Source organism: Amborella trichopoda, chromosome 12, assembly GCF_054954075.1.
Source record: "Amborella trichopoda isolate Santa Cruz 75 chromosome 12, AtrichopodaSantaCruz75HAP2 v2.0, whole genome shotgun sequence".
NCBI lineage: Eukaryota > Viridiplantae > Streptophyta > Magnoliopsida > Amborellales > Amborellaceae > Amborella > Amborella trichopoda.
The window spans coordinates 34,547,103-34,562,085 of record NC_142347.1 but is presented as its reverse complement, the minus strand read 5'-3'; the positions used below and the strand labels follow the sequence as shown (position 1 = coordinate 34,562,085).

The 14,983-nt window shown below is 34.7% G+C and overlaps 1 protein-coding gene across 2 annotated transcripts in view; it reads right to left on the bottom strand.

Annotated features, from left to right (window-relative positions):
- The window catches only part of LOC18430894 (glycosyl hydrolase family protein 43), a 35,377-nt gene extending 29,523 nt beyond the window's left edge, over positions 1–5,854 (bottom strand). The window contains exons 1-2 of one of the 2 annotated variants that reach the window (XM_006841036.4): positions 5,119–5,854; positions 3,644–4,218 (exon numbers count right to left, since the gene is read on the bottom strand). In XM_006841036.4, coding sequence (XP_006841099.1) covers positions 3,644–4,189 — 546 coding nt within the window. In that variant the 5' untranslated portion in view covers positions 4,190–4,218; positions 5,119–5,854. The remainder of the gene's footprint in view (positions 1–3,643; positions 4,219–5,118) is intronic. The other variant, XM_011623827.3, reaches the window with a different exon arrangement.
- Between the last annotated feature and the right edge of the window lie 9,129 nt (positions 5,855–14,983).

Below are 14,983 nucleotides of genomic sequence, written 5' to 3'. Positions count from 1 at the left end.
TGGGAAGACTGGTGACTGGCAGGAAGACTTGGCCGATTGTCTCTCTGACGGTGGCACCGCTTGGCTTTGCCTGATTTCCTGGAGACAACGCACCAAGAAAGGGGTGAAGAGATCCCCGGCAACGAGAGCGGATGGCTTTCTACCAGGTTAAACGACAGGGGATAGGTCTAAGACCAGGCCAGAGAAATCAGATAGAACAGGTTATCCACTTCTATCCACACACAAAGTGGAATACTTTTAGGGTCCAGAACCTCCACCAGGAGCAGAATGGAGCTTAACAGTAGCGATCATGCATTAAAACTGATAAACCCTCGAGGAATGGGTCATCGTATATCCATAAGAATTGTTTATCCTCAGCCCTAACATCTTCTAGCTGAGAATGTTCAATGACTGATTTAACCTCACTCATGGATTCTCCTTTGAGTGCTTCCTTTTTTTTCTTCATCAAATAATTCAATAGGCTCGACCACCTCTGGAATAACAAAATCTAAATCCTCCTCATGAGCCACTACAGTAAACATTAACCCAATCTCCTAAACCTCCTCCATAGAGTTAACCATTGAGAGTAAATTTACACCCTCCCCTGGTTTAGGCTTAGGTGTAATTTCTTTTTTCATGGGAGCTAACACAGTTTTATTACTATCTTTCCAAATAGTATATGTGTTCTTCCTCCCATCATGTATAGCTCTATGGTCATATTGCCATGGTCTACCCCATAATAGACGACAAACATCCATGGCAACCACATCACACCATACATCATCACAATATTTCTTTCCAATAGAAAAAGAAACATAGCATGTACTTTCTACTCGTACCTCATTATCCTTCTTCAACCAAGTGAGCTTGCATGGCTGGGGATGTTTCTCTATGCCTAGCTTGAGCTTTGTGAATGCATCTTATGAGATTACATTCTCACAACTCCCACTATCAATAATAAGCTTGCACACCTTGCCTCCAATGGTGCAGGTAGTGTGAAAAATAATAGTCCTTAACCGATCCTCCTGGGTTTCTTGCTTGGGCGTTAGTAGGCTTTTTCAAATAACTAAGGACTCTCCAACGTCTCCATAGACAAGATCATCCTCATCTGGCTCTTCATCATAAACTGGATCACCATCATACCCATCAGCATCGTCTAGGTTCTCATCTACAATCATGAGTTGCTTGCTTTTATTAGGATGGCTATTTGGCTTCCTACAGTCTCCAGCCTTGTGACCCGCCTCCCCACACTTGAAACGGTGGAGAGTTGAGCTGCTGCCTTGAACTTTAGCACCTGGACCAGCAGTATTTCGGTGACTAATAGTTGCTGCAACGACATCTCTGCAGCCCCAGATGGTGCCTCTTCAGGCGATCTTGAAATCGGCATGTTCGGAGACCCGAATCTCCTCTCGTGGCTGCACTAGCCCTGCTCCTGGATTGTTGCTTCTCTACTGTTAAAGCTCGTTGATAGGCTTCCGATAAAGTCCATAGAAAGTATAAACTTAGGGCGTCCTGAATTGATTGGCGCAATCCCGCAATATGTTGGGCAACCTGTTGCTCTTCAGTCTCAGATAAATTGTTCTGTGCAACTAATTGATAGAACTCCTCAATATAATCATCAACGGACTGCCCCCCTTGACGAAGGGTATGAAATCACTGAAACATCGTCTAGGTATAGTTAAAAGGCAAGAACTACTCCCTAATCTTTTTCTTCATCTTTTCCCAATCAGAGACTTTCGATTTTCCTTGTCTTTCCCGAGTCTTTTTCAATTGCGCCCACCATGCTAATGCACAACCCTAAGCTTAATAACCACGAGCTTCACCTTCCTATCATTGGGCACATCATTGCATTCGAAGATGCGCTCGATAGAAACAATCCAATCAATAAACCCTTCCGCTTGCAATCCTCCTGCAAACTCTGGTAGATCAACTTTAACACCAACATCCCAAGATCTGTTATCCCGAACATGGGGCTCCCGAAGCGGAGCGTGCATATGGAACGGGTTCTTAAAAACAGCTTCCGACTCACTACCATCATCATAGTGTGTTGGTGCTAGATTTTGCGCCAAGCGTTGGGTCAGTTCTTCTACTTGCCTTTGCAAATTTTCAAACTCTATCTCACAGAGGTCCCGTTCTCGCTGGATCAGCTCATTCCCTACACCTTGTTGTCGAGGACGTCCACGAACCATGATGCCTTGTCAAGAGCACGCGATCGCACAAGAATCTAGGCTCTGATAGCACCTGACGCGGTATAAAAGTTACCGACGAATACCACCCGGCAAAAATAACCGTGTTTAGAGAGAGAAGTAAAAATCCAGAAAGGAATCACAAGAAGAAAGAACAAAACGCGTGGATACGAGTATTCCAACACAAGCCCATAAACACAAGAGAAGAAATAATACCCACAAAGGGCCTCTCTCTCTACAGGAAACTCTTTCTTTATTTTATAAAATTCAATCTCCTCCATTCCATGGTGCGTGCCTCCTTTTATACATGTAAATCACCTCCTCCCGTGATTCTCAAAAGATAAACCCTTAATAATCTCCATGCTAAAAACTGAAAAGGATAACTAACCAAAATAAATCTATCTCTAGATTCTTTTTACAACTCCCTACTTCATCCTTTCCACCTACATCACTCATTGTTTTCCCTAATTTCAACCCAACACAAAAAGATAGCACTCCCTTTAAAATAGGAAACAAAATATATATCCTAAAAACTAAAGATAAACACAACTACCCTTATTTCCTTGGATAACCACGTCACCCCCAATGATACATCTTTTCCTAATAAAACGAACCTACCAATTAACACCCTACCAATTAAAATGTGAAGGCTTATCTCAAACCAACCTCTTAAAACTAACCATATCCAAAAGCTACACGTCTTTATTTTACCTATCAAAAAGGAAGCAAGTCCTTTCTCATTCAAACTTCCCTATCTAAACCCAAAAATGATAAAAACAAAACCTTCCTAACTAAAAGATAATCCTAAGATAAAGAAACGGACCTTTTAAGAAAATGGAATTTATCAACTAAACCAAAAAATTCTATTTTTAATCATTTAACCCTAATAAATAAAAGGGAAAAAAAAAACCCTACCCAACCTCATGCCTAGATTATCAAGAGAGGAAGTTAGATGGCAAGGAAACACCTGCACCAGGTTAGTTGACTTAGTGATTTCAAACATGGTCTAAGGTAAAATATGTAACCCTAGCATAAAATGGGAGTCCCTGGAACAAGCAAATAAGTTAAGCGTCCAACAGCGAGTTCTATGCAGAAATGATGTATTTTCAGCAGCATAAGTAACTGACAAACAGTGAATAAAATCTCAAACACTTTACTGAAGCCACAAAAGCTTGAGAAACAACTGCTCAGACTGACCAGTACAAAGGTATCTTTGGATGTCTGAGGCAAAAGTGAGGTTGCATTGAAAGGATTTATCAGATGACACCATCAATTACAACATTGGATCCATTTCCACATAGCAATTCAATGCATTAGCTACACTCAAAATAGAGAAACAATGGTAGAAGCTTCTCCTATTAGCAAACATGCAACCCCTGTTTCAAGAAAATGCATGAACCATCCCCTGTCTGCTAAATATCCATCAAAGAATTACAAACTCTAAAAAGATAAATTGCCATTTAAGCATTGAAACTCACCCGTGCGGCTCCCTTTTTGTGAGCCTGAAAGGTTGGCCCATCTTTATTTTCCCCATACCAAAAAAAGGTCGCTGATTTCTTGTCATATAATATTCCCCCTCCATGGGCCTGAATGGGATTCCCATCTGTGTCCAACCAAATTCTTCCCGGATAGAAATACATACTATCGTTTTCAGCCATCTTCATAGGGTCCATAGCATTTCTCCAATCAGGGAAGAACAACTGCCTGATTTGAGAAGACTCATCAAGAAACTCATCAATCAATGATGGTTTCTTTGTTTTCCGTTTACTTGATCTTGGGTTCCTCCTACTTCTTGAATGGAACACAATATTCTCCTCTTCGACCTCTTCGAGCTCCCTATTTACTGGAAGGTGATTAAGTCGAACTTGGGGCTCTCTCTCATATGATTTGGGCTTCAAAAGAGAGAATAAATGGATCATGAGAATGCAGCCAACCAAGCTCCACACAAAGAAAGATAGCGAGCACCGGCTCCCTGCATCGCAACGTAAAGCAGTTGGTTTCCTGTGTTTGTTCCTCATCTTCATTATCCCCCCCTCTTATCTCCAAGATAACACTGCAGTAAAAGAAAATGCAACCTATGTAGTTCCTGCCCGATTAAATTTTTTTATTTAAGAACCACCTAAGTTTTATTATATCAGGAAAAAGGAATAAAAAAACAATCATGTCCAGTGTGAAAATTCTTAGGACCAATATGTTGTTCGAGATACATCATCAAAAAATAAACAAATGCGACAGACCAAACAAGAGATGCCAAAGCCATCAAAAGAAAACTCAATATTGATATCAGACTTAAGAGTGAGCATTAGTCACCAGGACCATATAAAGCAAAGAAAGTTTGTAACAGAGAATATTTTCTATACTTGAAAAACGGATATTCTACTGTAAATCAATATTGAAAAGAAAAAAGTAGAAACTTTGGTAGAAATTGGAAACAGGCATGACAAAACCCATTCTTTTGAATTACTAATCCCAATCAACTTGTTATCAAGAGACAGACAAAATAAGATCGCATCTCTCATGCTAGAAGAATAAATAAAAAATGAAAGGAAAAACACCCCAATCCGCAATCCCATGTAAGATCATCTGCAATCAAGTGTAATGAAAGAGAAAAATAGCTATTGTAGCTACCAAAAGAGCGGAATAAGAAACATCATTCCAGCTCAGAACAAGCTACAATCTTGAATTAATAGATATAAATAACCGGAAATAATTAACCCAATACTTTAAAACCAACACATGCAAGCCAAAAACCACACTTCTATATGCAAAAAACAAACTTAAAAATGCAATGAAATCCTATCCCAAAACCCAAAACCCATAAACATAAGCTGACAAAAAACCAACAAAAACTAAGTGGACACAAAATCAAAGCATGCAGCTTCAATCAGAAACACGCCCCAATGGCCATAGTTACTGAAAACCAAAAACCGATAGTTTCAGGTATGGAGCTTACCAGATAAAAATCTGAGAATAGGGGAAGAATTTGATGATGATGATCTTTCCAACATTTGAACAACCAGATAGAGAGAAACCGAACAAAAAAAAATGGGAGAAAACAAGAAGAAAATTGATAATGGTTTGGTGTATTGATATCAACTGAAACAAGATCCCAAGTCTTATAAGCTGCGTAATTTGATATGTGTTTTTTCAGCGGAGAGAATACATTTTCCAATAAATGAAAAAGACGCAATAAAATGATGGCATACTCTTCAACAATAAGACTTATAAACCAAGCATCTCAGATCTCAAATTTATCAACCTCAATTTGTTGTTAAATTATTATTAGGCTGTTTTTTATTATTTGTTTTGAGATTCCTGACTATGATAATTAATTATAAACTCTATATCATTTGCACCTTTTTTTTCGGGTCCAATCTGAGTTGTTTATGGCCTTCTGAAATGAAGAATTGACGAAAACAGACCCAAGGTTTTCTATGAATATGAAAAATGGCCATCAATTTGCTCAAACTATGGAAAATACTCCTCCAACATGGAAGTGACTGTTGTAGCATCATAGGTTGGAAAATGGAAATTCATAGGCAGCGATTTAAAAAAAAAGAGAAAATTATAGATACTCCAATTTGTACTTTAGAGGCATTTATTCTCTCAAAACTTTTGATACCACACATTTGAGAAAACAATTTATATAGAGTCGAGCTTCTAAACCATCAAATTAGAGCTCACTTCAAAAATTTCACTAGAAGAGGTTGTTTTGATACTCAAATATCCTCAAATTGATCATCTCGACATCAAGATGCATGGACATAAGAAAAAAATGGATTTTAAGTTTTGAAAATAGTGCATTTTGTAATGTATTTTTGAAAAGTCAATTTTTAAGATTTTCAAATTTTCATAAATCTGCTCGATCCACACTATTTTTGAAACTTTAAAGTTTATAATTAGAGGTGAAAATATATTTTAATGCTATCACAAAGATTTTCAATATTAAAACCATATGTCTCAGTACTATTTGAAGGTGTACTCTACTTTGATTGTTTAAAGCCGCGGCTCTATACAAACAGCACCCACTATTAATGCCAACATTATTTTTCTTTGCAACATATGGTATAACATGTGCAACACTGTTTTTCTTTGGAACAAAAATTTGTCTAAACTGACATAACTTGAATATAGAGCCGATCTGGCACAATATAGGCCAGACTGGCTTTGTACAAGTTGTGCCACACCGGCACAAGTTGAATATCAAGATGTTTCAAGACAAAAAAAGTGTCGAACTGGCTCTATACAAGTTGTGTCAATCCAACACATTTTGTGCCAAATAGTCTTAAAGAGAGAGGGAAACGTGCCTAAACAAATGTTATTTTGGTCTAAAAAAAAGCAACTTTTGTACTTGGCGGAGGTCGAAAGAAAAAAAATACTATTGGGGTTTATAGTATAGTATTAAGAGCCCATATCTAAAAAATATAAATTGGAAGATATCTATAATTTTTGCTTTAGAAGATTTGAAATGACAATTAAGATTACATTTTGTTTATGAAAGTCCAAATGTTGTTTTTGGACTTTGTTTATGTAAGGAAAATGCTTTCGCTAATAAGATTTTGAAATGGCCATTGAGAAAGTCATTTTCGCAAGAAAGCTTGGTGACATTAATAATTAAGTGTTACTAATATGATCAATAAATAAGAGTAATTTTATACAGATGTCTATTGATGAACAATGATTTGCCATTATTTCATAAAGCACAAGAGGATTTAGTTCTCACAATCTTGAAATTACATTTGAAATTATATGATAATCAAAATGATTTAAAGCTTAAACTCCTCTAATTATTAAACACTCTCTCTCTCCCCCTCTCTCTCTCACTCAGATGGAGAATGAAGGGCATGAGAGTGCCATCCCCTCTCTCTCTCTCTCTCTCTCTCTCTCTCTCTCTCTCTCTCTCTCTCTCTCTCTCTCTCTCTCTCTCTCTCTCTCTCTCTCTCTCTCTCTCTCTGAGATGGAGAATGAAGGGCATGGGAGTGCCATGAAAATGTCAATGGCAGATATGGAATTATTATGTCGGAGTTTATTGGTCACCATACAATTAAGCATTGTCTTGATATTTTCAGAAAGAGGTGGAATTCTCGTCATCTAAGAGCATCTTCAATTACTTTCATGGGCAAAGGATGAAGAACGAAGAGAGCAAGGGACCATTTGTATTTCATTTATTTTAGAAAAATATTTTGATTCAACTGAGCAAAATCTCATCCCAAAACTCAATTGAAAATTGCAATTCCGGCCGTGGAAAACCTTCAAATCAATCATCTCAACCTTGATATATAGCCGTCAAAAAGAAAATTAGGATTTCAAGACTTAAAAATAGTGTACATTATAATATACTATTTAGATCATCTATTTTGCTCTAAAAATAAGTATTCAAGGATCCATAAGATCTGTACCATTTTTTGAACTTCAAAATTCTTAATCGGTGTTGAAAATTGATTTTAGAGCCATCATCTTGATTTTCGATGCCTAATTTTCTTTCGATATAGGGATTGGAGGTGAGCCTTATTTTGTTTTCATAAAACCTAGGCCCTATAAAAACGGTGTCCTTTATTTTATGCTTCTAACTTAGTTGGTACGAGTGCAGGTATTGGAGTTTGTGATTGGGTCGAGTTTGTGTCTCAAGCAATGGTTTAAAAAACGGATCGGTGACCCGGATCGGGTTTCCAAAAACCCGATCCGGATCGGCGAATCGGCGATCCGGATCGGGAATCGGGTGAATCGGTCAGAATAAAGCTTAAAAAAAATTCGAAAAAATTATTAAAATTCATTATAAATATTGTTTTTTAGGAATTCAATAAAAAATGAGGGTACTCCATTAAGAATTTTCATGTTTTTGAATGAATATGCGAATATTGATATGTTCTTTCCCTGCATGAACCGCCATTCAGCATTTAATTTACAGTATTTCGTGCTCATCCCTACACTGTTGCTGTTGGGACTCGATATGTGAATAATATGGCTGGGATAGGGTGGCCTCAGAATCATCATCTCTCTCGTTTTCTCTTTGAATAATATGGATTAAAAAAAAAAAAAACAAATTTTCAAAAAAATCGATCATGAATTAAAAAAAAAATCACAAATTTTAAAAAAATTCTATCATGGATTACAAAAAAAAATTCGATCATGGATTAAACAAAAAAAATCACAAATTTTCAAAAAATTCAATCATGGATTACATAAAATTCGATCATGGATTACATAAAATTCGATCATGGATTACATAAAATTCGATCATGGATTACAAAAAAAAACAAACAAAAGAAGCCAAAAAAAAAAAACAAAAAATTCAATCGTGGATTACAAAAAAAGAAAAAAATAGTTCGATCATGGATTACAAAAAATTCAATCATGAATTACAAAAAACTCTATCATGGGTTACAAAAAAAGCAAAAAACAAAAAATTCAATCATGGATTACAAAAAAAAAGACAAACATTTCGATCATGGATTACAAAAAAAAAACAAACATTTCGATCATGTATTACAAAACATTCGATCATGTATTACAAAACATTCGATCATGGATTACAAAAAATTCTATCATGGGTTACAAAAAAAAAAAAAAAAAACAAAAAAATCGATCATGGATTACAAGAAAAGAAAACAAACATTTCGATCATGGATTACAAAAAATTCTATTATGGGTTACAAAAAACCAAAAAATTCGATCATGGATTACAAAAAAACAAAAACAATTCGATCATGGATTACAAAAAAATCGATCAAGTATTACAAAAAAATCTATCATGGATTACAAAAAAAAAAAAAAAAAAAAAAAAAAAAAAAAAAAAAAAAAAAAACCCGACGGAATCGCCGATTCACTGTTCGGACTCGCCGATTCGGTACAGTGAATCGGCGATTCACTGTACAGAATCGTCCGGTTCTCTCTAGAACCGGACGATTTCCGATTTTTTGGGCAATCCGGTCCCTTTTTACTATTTTCGAGTCGAACCGGGCGAGTCCGGTTCGACTCGGCGTTTTTTAAAACGCTGGTCTCAAGTATCAAGTACTTCTCTTGGAAGTAAACACGTCCCGATGCGTAGATCCAAGTAATTTTTAGTAAAAAAAAGAAGTAATGTACATATAGAGGGGATTTCAAGGTTCCAATGACATATCAAAGCTCAAGATAGGTGCTTCGTAACCTAAACAAAACTAGGATCCGACTAGTGTAGGAAAAATCGAACCGGAATGGTTAACTGAACATGGGCCGAAACCAATTCAACTGGACTAATCGAGCAAGTCCCAGACGGTTAAAAAAATGTTAAAAACATGTCAAAAAAATGCAACAAAATATGAAAAATGTATTTAAAGTATGATTAAATAAAGCACATCCAAATGAAATTGAAAATTAATGAAAAAATAGATTTTAAATATTTGATTTGTGGCCAAGGGTATTTTTAAAATTTCCAAAAACGATGAAAAAACGTAAAACTAAGTATTAATGGCCAAAACAATTTCCAATGTTTGCTAAAATGATGAAAAACATTAAAAAATGCATTAAAAATAAAATACCTTATTTTTTGGGATTTTATATAAGTTTTTTGAATTTTTTCAAAAATACCCGCTCGGTTTCCTAAAACCAACAGAAACCGAAACCGGCTACTGGCCACTTCCGATCTAACCGGGTCTAACTGAGCGATTAGAATTTGAACTGCCTGATTTTTCTTAAATTGGATCCGACTCAATCTTTAAGTGTAACTAGTGTTTTAGAAAAAAATAAGAAAAACAAGGTTTGACTTGGTTCCCCATAAACTCAAGTAGAATTGCCAATTTTGTTCTAGATGGCCTAATTTGGGGTGGTCAGGTAACAAAGAAGTTTAAAAAATAAAATAAAAAACATAGATAAATTGGGTGATTCTTAGTTCATCGAAGTAAAATCATTCGCCTTCCTATCCCGATTGACCTCAGGGGCTTACAAGTTGGATGGACAGTTTTTAAGTCGCTGTATATTCATGGCTAACTTTGCTTAATTTCTGGACAAGATATATATAATTCTTTAATGGAAAAATACAGGATAATTAAGCATAATAGCTATTAAAAAAATTATATATGGATGTTATATATTCGAAGGTGTGTGTATTCATATCTTCTTCCCAAAAAAAAAAAAACAGTGTTGCTCATTGTTTGTTGATTGGATAATGATACTTCTCCTCATTTTGCACAGATAAATGGAGAAGGAGCCTCTAATTTCGATACATGTGGATTGCATCAATGGTGAATTGCATTAATCTCAGTTTCCATTAAAGATAGAGATGCGTGAGGAAGGGACAAAGTGAGTTTGGGTGGAAGGACCCACCCATCAACCCATCTCGCCTAATCTAAGCTCAGTGTGCCATACACATTTTGTGAATATGACGTGGTAAAGCTTGCTATACATCACCACTCGTATATATTTTACTTACGTCTCTAATATACTAGCCGTCCAATCCAAATGGATGGTTGTGATAGCTACAATTATAATGTTATGAGTGAGCCACGAACCATTTGATCGAGATATGACGTCTCAGAGCATTTTAATTTTAAAATTTTCTATAAACCATATGAATATGAAATTTGGTGTATGTCATCATCTCAATTAGAGAAATCTAAAAAATATTTAAAATAAAATAAAATGACCAAAATATCTATAAAACATTCAAAGGTATTTTGGTCATTTTATTTTATCATGACTTTTTTTTTTTTCTTTGGTGCAAGCTTAAGAGAGGATTTGACGACCCTAATTTGGTGCCAATATCATTCCTAAAAAAAATTAAAAAGAAAACAAACTAGTGTTTAGGTGTGACATTGTGATTGAAGCCATCTCAGCCGTCCATTCAGATTGGATTACACATCTTTATGCATCGCTTGTATATAGTGCCCAGTGGGAGATCTCCATTGTCCATTCTGCGTGATGAGACCCAAGAGATAAGCCAACCCTACGTTCAACAGGGGCAAAATGGAGGACCATGACCAAACGATATTCATCTCCAATGAGGCCGTTAGATGCCATTGTTTATGGGCGGTGTACCATACATACAGCATGCACCATAGGTTTTATGGGAAAATATCATATTAGGATTAACCAGACCTGATAGGCACCATTCGAACTTGAGATAATGGAAATGAATTGTTTGTCCACCTCAAAAATTTCACTAGAAGAGGTTGTTTTAATGCTCAAATATCCTCAAATTGATCATCTCGACATCAAGATGCATGGACATGAGAACAAAAAAGAAAATTAGATTTCAAGTTTTGAAAATAGTGCATCTTGGGATGCATTTTTGGATCGTCAATTTTCAAGATTTTCAAGTTTTCAGATATCTGCTTGATCTAGACACTTTTTGAAGCTTTAAATTTTATAATTAAAGATCAAAATATATTTAAGGCTATCACAAAGATTTCTAGTATTGAAACCATATTTCTTGACACTATTTGAAGGTGTGCTTTACTTTAACTGTTTAGAGCCTCAGCTCTATACAAACTGCACCCAATAAAATATGAGTTATAAGTGCCCATTGCTATTTTCTATACTTGCACCATATTCACTATAGGCTTGTAGGGTCCCTTTTCAATAGGCAATATGTCTTTTTTTAAAACACAATGGGTACTATATTGTATGAGTATACTAATTAGGTATTATAGTCAACCAACATCGTCAGTTCATTGAATCGAACAACTAAGAGTGACCATAAATAGTAGGCAATAACGCGTCGAGTAAAGAGGGGATTGTATATTATGAGACAATTTATTTTTGCCTTAAAAAAGACAATTTATTTTTTGCATAGAAAATGAATGTTGGATGTTTTTTTTCCATGACTGATGCCATATATGGAATATTTTCCTTTTACTGAAAAAAAATGAGAGCTCAAAGCCATGCTTTGATAAAAGAAGAACAGCACGCACCTCTCATAAAGTAGAATGACATCGGAAAGTGGCGATATGCCTGGTATGAAAAAGTAAAGAGATGGAGGTTCTGGTGAGCGTTTTCTCTTTCCTATATATATGGTCGCGCGTTGTTCGTATTATAAAAGCACACTAAATAGCCTCAATTTCCCAAATAATCATTCAAATTTTTTGAAAAAAGAATGGTAAGCATTCATGCTATTGTGTGTAAATGATAAGTATTTCAGAAAGAGAGCACACGTTGTATTAAGTAAATAATTCCCCTAGGCAAACTTACCTATTTGGGAGAATATTTGCGACATATAAGAATCATTGTATCATTATTTTCATAAATAAATAAATAAATAAAATAAAAAAGTTTAGATATTGAGTTTTCAACATGGCGTCATGCTCCAAAAAATTGGAAGATTTCTGCTCAGTGTTGGCACAAACAAAGTCCCATTTACAAGTTTTTTCTCTCTCTTTTTGGGTTAGTCTCTGGATCTAAGAGATTAAGTGCTTTAATAACGAGAGATTAGGTTTTATCAAATGGAGTAAATCAATACTATGCTCCCACGGAGACCACGAAATATTTTGGTGTAGGCATGGCGTTGTTTTGGTGGATGACCCCTAATTAGAGGGGAATGTCACATGCTTTTTGCCTCTTATAACTTTTCATTTGTTATGGGTGACAGGTTCTATGCTTTAAGCCCAAAAGTGTCATGTTTCCCTTGACATAGAAACTGAATTAACCATCATTACTTTTAACCAAATGCCTCAAGCCTAAATCAGCAACCTTTTCAAAATTGAAATAATTTTGAAACTAATGCTTAGTCTCTAAATTGACCTACTGCATAGAGAAATGGGAGCATGTGTTGCCCTTGTTGCCTATAACATCCCTAAACACCAGTATTAAACTTTTATTCACGACTAGCAGAGTGTTCGTGCTCCACATGTGATTTGAATTTAATCTATATTTGGTAACTCCCTGACCGTGCCTTTTTTTCCTGGATAATATCTTGATCATATCATTTATTTAAGTCATTTATCTCTAACCATGTTTTTTTTCTCTGTAACTTCTCTTTCTATATCGATATCCATTTTTCAAATTGCAATGTCACTCTATTTCTATAGTTAACCATGCTCAATGTTCTTCTTAAGAGTAAATTAATAGAGTTTTGTGGACCGGACGTATTATTAAAAATCCATTTCAATGCATGGAATTAGTCTAAGAACCTTTGAATTATTATAGTGACAATCTTACATCAATGAATTAGTCACCATAATAGTGTGTGGCTAATTTACTTGCAACTGATATTTATTGAAATGTAGGCTTTTATATTAATATTAAGTAAACTATTGTAAAAGATTTGTAATTTGCCGAAATCAAACCAGTTCTAAAAAAGTATCGAAACCAACAGTGTTCGCAAAATCGAATCGGAATGGTTAACCGGATTTGGGCTCGGAAGCATTTTAACTGACCGAACCGGTAAACCAGCCGATTCAACCGTTCCAATCGGGCAAGTCTCGGGTGGTCAAAAAAAGTGTTGAAAAAATTAAAAAGATATTCTACTAGAATATGAAAGCATATAAATAATGATTAAAACAAAACACATTCAAATGAAGTTGAAAATTAATTAAAAAAAAATAGATTTTAACAAAATCGATTATTGAATTAAAGTGAGTAGTAATAACCAAACAATTTTCAATTTGTATTATGATCTAAAGAATATTAAAAAATACATTTCAAACCAAATTCCTCATTTTTGGGAATTTATATACATCTATTATTATTATTTTTTAAAGTATTGGTCGATCACCAAAACCGGAACCGGCCACTGGCCGGTTCCGATCTAACTGGGTTGTTAGTAGTTAGAAACAGTGGGTAGCGATTATGTCCGCCTCCCTAAATGCTCACCTTCATACTTTTGTGTTTCTATTAATCTTAAGTAAATTACTCCTTAGAATACTGAAATGTGTCATTTTTCACGGCATTATACAGTGCTACACACTCAACTTGTGCGAAATTTACTTTAAAGAAATTAACTGGAAGGTAGAATTTATTTAAATTAGATATATTGTTTCTTAGAGAGTTTAAAGGGGCATGTTATGGATTGTCTAGAAGTTGGAAAATGAAAGTTCTTTATTGTGGTCTTATTAGGCTATATTGCATTTTTGCTTTAATTAATCTTACAGCAGTTCATCATCATCATCATCTAAACCTTATCCTAACTATTTGAAACCGACTACATGAATTCAATTCTACCATTTTGCTCATAGGCTCAAGATTCATGAGAAAGATTTTTGACAAAGTTTTATGCTGACTGCCCTACATAACACGACCCTCCTCATTTTTCCGATCTTGGAACTGACATGACCGGCTTGGGGATAGCCAAGGCAGAGTTATGTAATGTGCCATTTGTGTAGTGGTAATGTTTGTGCTACCCACACAACGTGTGTTAAATTTATTTTAAGGAAGTTTACATGAATGTAGAATTGTTCCATTATAGAGTTTAAATTCGCATGTGCATTACACTCTTGGGAGTTTTAAGCTTTAATTGTATAAAAATGGAAAAAAGTGAAGTTTTTTTTATTGTGGTCTTACAAGACTACATTGTAGATTTATTTGCAATTAATTTTTTTTTTTTTAAGTCAAATTGATTCCTTCATCAAGTTTTAGAGTTTGTTCTAGTAATACGTTATAATTTATAAATTACAAAAAATATTTAAATATTTGATAAATTATTAGTTATAAATATATATTTATAAGCTATTTATATTTTAATAAGTTATAATTTATAATTGATAAGAAGCAATTTAGATACATTTCAAAATAAAAAAATAGATAAATTAATACCTTTATACACTTACAATTACGATTACAATAAAATAATTTTAAATTAAAATATAAATTTTACTTTTTAAAGGAATTGTAGTTTACAGTAAAATGAA